This window comes from Lagopus leucura, unplaced genomic scaffold (genome assembly GCF_019238085.1).
Source record: "Lagopus leucura isolate 7727_CA_CO unplaced genomic scaffold, USGS_WTPT01 35237-0_obj-0_obj, whole genome shotgun sequence".
Taxonomy (NCBI): domain Eukaryota; kingdom Metazoa; phylum Chordata; class Aves; order Galliformes; family Phasianidae; genus Lagopus; species Lagopus leucura.
The window spans coordinates 1-6,553 of record NW_024966445.1 but is presented as its reverse complement, the minus strand read 5'-3'; the positions used below and the strand labels follow the sequence as shown (position 1 = coordinate 6,553).

Below are 6,553 nucleotides of genomic sequence, written 5' to 3'. Positions count from 1 at the left end.
CCCGTTGCCGGCCGAGCCGTGCCGAGCCGAGCCGAGCCAAATCCCGAGCAGCGGAGCCGCGCCGAGCCGAGCCAAATCCCGAGGAGCGGAGCCGAGCCGAGCCGAGCCAAATCCCGAGGAGCCGAGCCGAGCCGAGCCGAGCCGTGCCGCCCCGTTCCCCGTGGCTCCTCCCGCTGCTCCTCCCGCCCGGCGATATTTAACCTGGGCCGGGTGGGGAGCAGCAACGCGCAGAGAGAGCGGCTCCCAGCGGAGCCGACACCGGGACCGGGCAGCCCCGCAGTCAGGTACGGGTGGCACCGGGCACGGCACGAGGCGGGGTGGGCACCGGGGGAACAGCGCTGCTATCGGCTCAGACTTCGGCGCTGGGACCCCCGGAGCCGCTTCGTGGTACATTGCGCTGAGCCGAGCCGTGCCCATCTGCGCCCATCCGAGCCTTGCCCGGCCCTGAGCGGCTCTCCTCTCCCCGCAGCAGCCGCCCCGGCCACGCCATGAGAGCAGCGCTGGGTTGCATCACCCTCGCTCTGTGCGCTCTACAGCTGCCCCACGGCCGAGCCCTGCCCCACGGCCGCTCTCCCAAGCACAGGTGAGGCGATCCAGCATCGCCCTGCATCCCGCAGAGGGGGGGCAGCTCCGGGGGTCTGTGGAAGGGAGACGGGGGGGACTCCTATGGATCCTTTTGTGGTGGTCCCGAAGTGCTGTGGGAGCCCCGGAGTGGGGCAGGGAATGGGGGAGATAGGGGAATAGAAGATAGGGATGGGATGAGGAATGGGAATAGGGGTGGGGATATGGGGATAGGGTGGAATGGAGAATGGGGACAGGGATGGGATGGAGATCTAGGGAATGGGAGGTAGGGGGTGGGATGGAGAATTGGGACAGGGATGGGGATATGGGGAATGGGAAATAGGGGGGAATGGGAGATGGGGAGAAGGAGGTATTTGATAGAGAATGGGGGTAGAGATAGGGGATGGGACCGGGGAATGGGGATGGGGATTGGGTGGAATGGGGAACGGTGATAGGGATGAGGACATGGGGGATGGGGAATAGGAGATATCTGATGGGGAAGGGGGACAGGGATGGAGATACGGGGAACAGGAGGGGGGATGGAATAGGAGTCAGGGAATGGGGAAGAGGAATGGGGATGGAATGGGGATATAGGGAATCGGGAGATAGGGGATGGGAATGGGACCAGGGATGGGGTGGAATGGGGGATGGGGAATTAGGATAGGGATGAGAGTCAGACATGGGGAATGGGGATGGGGGATGGGACCAGGGAATAAGGCAGAGTGGGGATATGGGGTCTGAGAGAGAGGGAATGGGGTACAGGGGCTGGGAAAGGGGGATGGGGTGGAATGGGTGGTGGGTGACGTGGAATTGGGATAGGGGTGAAAATCAGATATGGAGAATGGGAATAGGGATGGGGATTTGGGAAATAGGGGGGAACAGGAGATGGGGAATAGGAAATATGTTGGGGGATGGGGACAGAGATGGGCTGGAATGGGGATAGGGATGGAAATATGGGGAATGGGACCAGGGAGTGGGGTTGGAGTTGAATGGGAGATAGAAGAGGGAACCAGGGAATGGGGTGGAATGGGGATAGGGCTGAGGATATGGGGAATGGGAGACAGGGGATGGGGAACAGGGCTGAGGAATGGGAATGGGATGGAACTGGAGATGGGGAATTGGGACAGGGATGAGAATCAGATATGGGGAACAGGGGGTGAGGAATGGGACCGGGGGATGAGATGGAGGAGTGGGGAGGGAGGGTGGAAGGATAGGAATATGGGAAATGGAGCTGGAGGATGGGGAACAGGGCTGGGATGGAATGGGGATGTGGGGGATGGGAGACAGGGGATGGGGAATGGGGACCTGAGCCTGAGTGGGAAGGGCTGAGGGGCGCTGAGGGCTGCACACACACACACACACACACACACACAGACAGGGGCACCATGGATGTGTATGGGGCACCTCCTGTCCGTGTGCGTTGTGTGAGGGTGTGGGGCGTGAGGATGGCGTGGGACACGCGTGTGTCAGGCGGTGTGCACATGCCTGGACACGCGTGTAGCTGTGTGTGGGGGGTTGATGGCGTGCGTGCGTGGCTGCACGCGCTGCGGCACGTGGGTGTGCGGTGTGGGTCAGGGGTTACGGTGCTTTCACGGGTGGGAGAAGGGGGAACACGACTGTATGTGTGGGGTCACCCCATGCCAATAGATGTGTCCGTGTCCATATCTGCCCATATCTGCTGGGGGGTGCTGTCTCTGATGTGGATGGGGGGCAGGTGACATGTTCTAGGGATGGCTCTCTGCCCAGTGCCCCCTGTGCACAAACCCCCCCAACCCTCTTCTCTCTGCAGATTCCCAGGGGCAGTGAACCAGTGCGGGATCAGGGCAGAGGATGGACAAGTGCTTGGGGGAGGGAAGGGCGAGAGCTGAGCCAGGGACGCAGTCACGGTCATGGGCAGAGAGCAGCTAGGGGTGTGTGTGTAGGGGGGGGGGTCTGGGGCACATGCATGGGGGGTGTGGGATACAATGCTCTGCACCCACCCCGTCCCACTGACCCCATCCCACTGACCCCATGCCATTCTCTTGCAGGGAACCCCCAGATCGGAGACCCCCCCCAGCCATTCTGCGCTTACCCCACCGGCACCCACCGTCGCCCCACGGGGAGCCTCCCCCAGGGCTACAATCCAACCTCAGACTCAAACAACTCATCATCCCTCGCCCCCAACCGGCCCTATGGCACGGCCCCAAGCCGTCCCCAAGGCACAGACACCGACACCCCCCGGGGCAGCGGGGCCGGCGTCACATCGGGGCTCGGCTGCACCGCGCTCAGCCGCTGCGGGTGGGCTGCGTGCTGGGCACGTGTCAGGTGCAGAACCTCAGCCACCGCCTGTGGCAGCTGATGGGCCGCCCAGGCCGCCAGGACTCATCCCCCATGAACCCCAACAGCCCCCACAGCTATGGGTAAAGGGTGTTTTTTTCCCCCCCCCCCTGCTTCCCCCCCTTCCCAGGACTGTGTGGGTCGGGTAGGAGCTGACACTAAAGCACTTCCAGCGGCTGCGGGCTCCTGTGCGCCTTTCTGTGGGATCCCTGCAGGGGATGGGGCAGCAGGGGGGTGGTGAAACCTCACAGGGATGTAGCCGTGGAGGGGATGGGATGGACGGAGCGCAACCAGGGGGGATATCGACCGAGCAGCAAGCATTTCCATGGAGGTACCATCATGACTGCCCCATGGCTGCAGCTCCATGTGCCCCGTTCCTGTGCCAACTCTGGGGTGCACAACTGCACGGACACCCCTAGGACTCTCCTGGGAGACCCGACCCCTCCTGTCCCCATTGGGTCCCCGCCCCAGCGAGGTGCCCTGGGCTCAAACACTGCGATTTTGGCACAGATGCGCGCGGCCGCGTTCCCCCAAGCCGTGCGCGCTGACCCGGGGGATCGCGATCCTGCGGTGCCGCCTGGCGGCCGCGCTGCTCTGTCTGTCCGTCCGTCCGTCCGTCCAGCCATTCTTGTGTCCGCGTGGCTTCCCGTCCATCTGTCCGTCCTCCTGCCTGGCTGGCTGTCCCTCCGCACATCCACTTCTCCATCCGTGTGTCCGTCCATCCGTCCATCCATCTGCCCGTCTGTCCTTCCTTCCTCCTGTCTGTTTGTCCTCCTGGCCCATCCCCCTCCCCAAGTCCATCTGTCCCCCCAGCCCCTCTCCCCCATCGGGGTGCAGTGTCTCACCCCCCCAGTTCTCCCCCTGTTGGCTGCACCGTTTCCCACTCCCAGGATGTGGAGGGGGTGCGAGATGCAGAGGATCCCCACATCCCCCTTCTCCCTCCCCCAGCTTCAACCAACACCCCCACCTCCCCTCCCACAGGCTGGTAAAAGCCACTGGGCCCTTGGGGGGAGGGAGAAAGCAGCAGCAGAACCAGGGACCCCCCCTAACCCCAATCTGCAGCCCTACACTCGGTGCTTGTCCCACTTGTCCCCGCCACCCCGTGCCCCTTTGCCCCGAGCAAGGAGCAGTGCGGTCAGACTTCAGCTCCCCCCACCACCTCCCAAAGCTTTAGGGGTCCTACCTACAAATGAAGTTCCTCAGCAACGGGTGGATTGGGGGGGGGCTCCTCACTTCCAGGCTGCATTTGTGGGGCAGGCCAGGTTGTGGGGAGCAGCTCAGGACTCCCCGATGCAGTGACCGCAGCACCTCAGGGTGCCTTGGCCATGGGTTCAAACATTAACTGGGGGCGGTTAACTGGTGACTGATTGCCCCTGAGCCTGGGGATAAAGGTGGGGGGTCCTGGCAGCTGTATGTGTGCCCCCATCCTGGACAGCAATGAAGGTCCTGCAGGCGGTGAGTAGCTCATGGAGGGCAGGACAGCAGCCACCCTCCCCCTAAGGAAGCCCACCCTATAACTTGGAGTGGTGAAGAGCAGCCATGGGGGAGGCAGGAGAGTCCCTCTGTGGAGGGGGTGGGGGGGTCTCAGGGCTTCAGTGCCATCACCTCAAAGTGGGGCCCAGGCCCGTGGATCTGACTCCCAACACATGGATCTGACCATGCAACACCGTGCAATGTTGCTCAATGTTGTTCAGTTGGAGGTGGGGGGTTTTTCTTTTGGGGTCACAACATTCCTGAACCCTCACTCTGCTCCGGGGAGGTGGAGGAATGGGGGCACTGGTTGGGTTAAGGGTTGGCCCTGCTCACCTGGAGCCTTCCACCAGGACCCCAACCCTAATGAGCCACAGGCCAGCAAGGACAAGGCTGAGCTGCGCAACTACACGGTGAGGGGTGGCTGTGGGGCTGGGGAGAGGCCAGAGGGCTGAGAGGGCTGTGGGGGGGGGGGAGGATCTGTGAGGTTAGAGGGAATCCATAGGGCTGGGGGAAGTCCACAGGGCTGAGGGGTCCATGGGGCTGGAGGGAATCCATAGGGGTTAGGGATCCATGGGCCTTGGGAGAATCCATAGGGCTGAGGGATCCATGGGGCTACAAGGGGGTCCATAGGGCTAGAATGTCTGCGGGGCTGGAGGGATCCATGGGGCTGAGAGGTCTGTGGGGCCAGTGGGAGTCCATAAGGCTGGAAGGAGGTTCACAGGGCTAAGGGGTCCATGGGGCTAGGGAGGGGTCTGTGGGGCTAGAGAGAATCCACAGGACTGAAGGGTTCATAAGGCTGGAGGGAGTCCATAGGGCTGGAGGGAATCTACAGGGCTGACGGGTTTGTGGGGCTGGAGGAAATCCATAGGGCTGAGGGGTTCATGAGGCTGGAGGGAGGTCTGTGGGGGTAGGGGGAGCCCATAGGACTGAGAGGTGTGGGGGGCTGGAGGGAATCCATAGGGCTGAGTTCACGTGGCTGGAGGAAGGCTGAGGGGTGGCCTATGGAGTTGGGTGGGGGCTCACAGGGCTGGAGAGGGTCCTGTGGATCTACGGGGGACTGAACCCCCCAGCCCTGACCCATTGCTGCAGGAGGGGAAGCTGCTGGACCGCGTCTACAACACGTACCTGCAGATGCACACCCACCAGACAGTCGACTTTGTGCGTAGGAAGGTTCGTGTCCCATGGGAGGTACTGGGGGGGGGGGGAGGGGGAGATGGTGGGGGTCCCCCTGGGCCGGTGCTCACCATCCCCACCTCCGCAGAGTGCTGAGTATGGGGGCTGCTCGCTGCGCAGGATGAGTGCCATGCAGGCCCTGGAGCTGCTGGACCAACTGGTGGATGAATCCGACCCGGATGTGGATTTCCCCAACTCCCTCCATGCCTATCAGACCGCAGAGGGCATCCGGCGTGCCCACCCTGACAAAGGTGGGGTGGTAAAGGGGGGGGGTCTGGCTGCCTGAGCCCCCTCCCCAGGCTGTGGATAGGGGGGCTGATGACCCCCTGCTTACCCCCAGATTGGTTCCACCTCGTGGGGCTGCTGCACGACCTGGGCAAAGTCCTGGTGCTGTTCGGGGAGCCCCAGGTGAGGTGGGGGTGAGGAGGGTCGGGGACTGCAGGACCCCCTCCTTGGGGACCCCTTGGGGGACACCGGGGATGTTTGTCACCCCCTGCAGTGGGCGGTGGTGGGGGATACCTTCCCAGTGGGCTGCAAGGTGCAGAAGTCGGTGGTCTTCCACGATTCCACCTTCCACAACAACCCTGACACCAGGGACCCCCGGTACAAGTGAGTGCAGCTCCTCTGTAGATGGGGAACCCGGAGGGGAAGGGTACCATGGTGTGACTCTGACGCCCCCCCTTCCCTTCCCCTCAACTCTGCCCCCCAGCACCGAGTGTGGGATGTACCAGCCCCACTGCGGCCTGGAGAATGTGCTCATGTCCTGGGGACACGATGGTGAGCGTGGGGGCACACAGAGACCCAGAACCCTTTGTAAAAGGATGGGGGGGGGGGCTACCCTCCATAGCCCCCTCCCCCCCACCGTGCACAGAGCACTGGGGTGGGGGAAGCAGCCCAGCTCCCCAAACATCCACTCTCTCCACAGAGTACATGTACAGAGTGATGAAGTTCAACAACTTTGCCCTGCCCAAGGAGGTAGGGGAGGGCTGGGGTTGTGCAGGGGGGCCAGTCACCCCAAAGGGCTGAATGC

At 63.2% G+C, this 6,553-nt stretch overlaps 2 protein-coding genes across 2 annotated transcripts; both read left to right on the top strand.

The window, feature by feature from the left end:
* Positions 1 to 210: 210 nt before the first annotated feature.
* ADM2 (adrenomedullin 2) lies at positions 211 to 3,106 on the top strand. Its single transcript, XM_042893180.1, has 3 exons — positions 211 to 284; positions 470 to 583; positions 2,589 to 3,106. Exons 2-3 carry the CDS (start codon positions 489 to 491, stop codon positions 2,962 to 2,964), a joined length of 471 nt encoding a protein of 156 aa, XP_042749114.1. The 5' UTR covers positions 211 to 284; positions 470 to 488; the 3' UTR covers positions 2,965 to 3,106.
* Positions 3,107 to 4,072: 966 nt separating this feature from the next.
* Positions 4,073 to 6,498, top strand: MIOX (myo-inositol oxygenase; the record flags this gene model as incomplete). Its single annotated transcript, XM_042893178.1, has 8 exons — positions 4,073 to 4,332; positions 4,701 to 4,760; positions 5,440 to 5,520; positions 5,612 to 5,774; positions 5,864 to 5,931; positions 6,023 to 6,132; positions 6,233 to 6,300; positions 6,449 to 6,498. Coding segments are annotated over exons 1-8 (618 nt in total), but the record flags the coding sequence as incomplete, so codon positions are not given.
* Positions 6,499 to 6,553: the final 55 nt, after the last annotated feature.

Coding starts and splice junctions, on each gene's coding strand:
- ADM2 (XM_042893180.1), top strand. CDS start 489: ATGAGAGCAGCGCTGGGTTGCATCACCCTCGCTCTGTGCGCTCTACAG. Junction 584..2,588: donor GGCCGCTCTCCCAAGCACAG/GTGAGGCGATCC, acceptor ATTCTCTTGCAG/GGAACCCCCAGATCGGAGAC.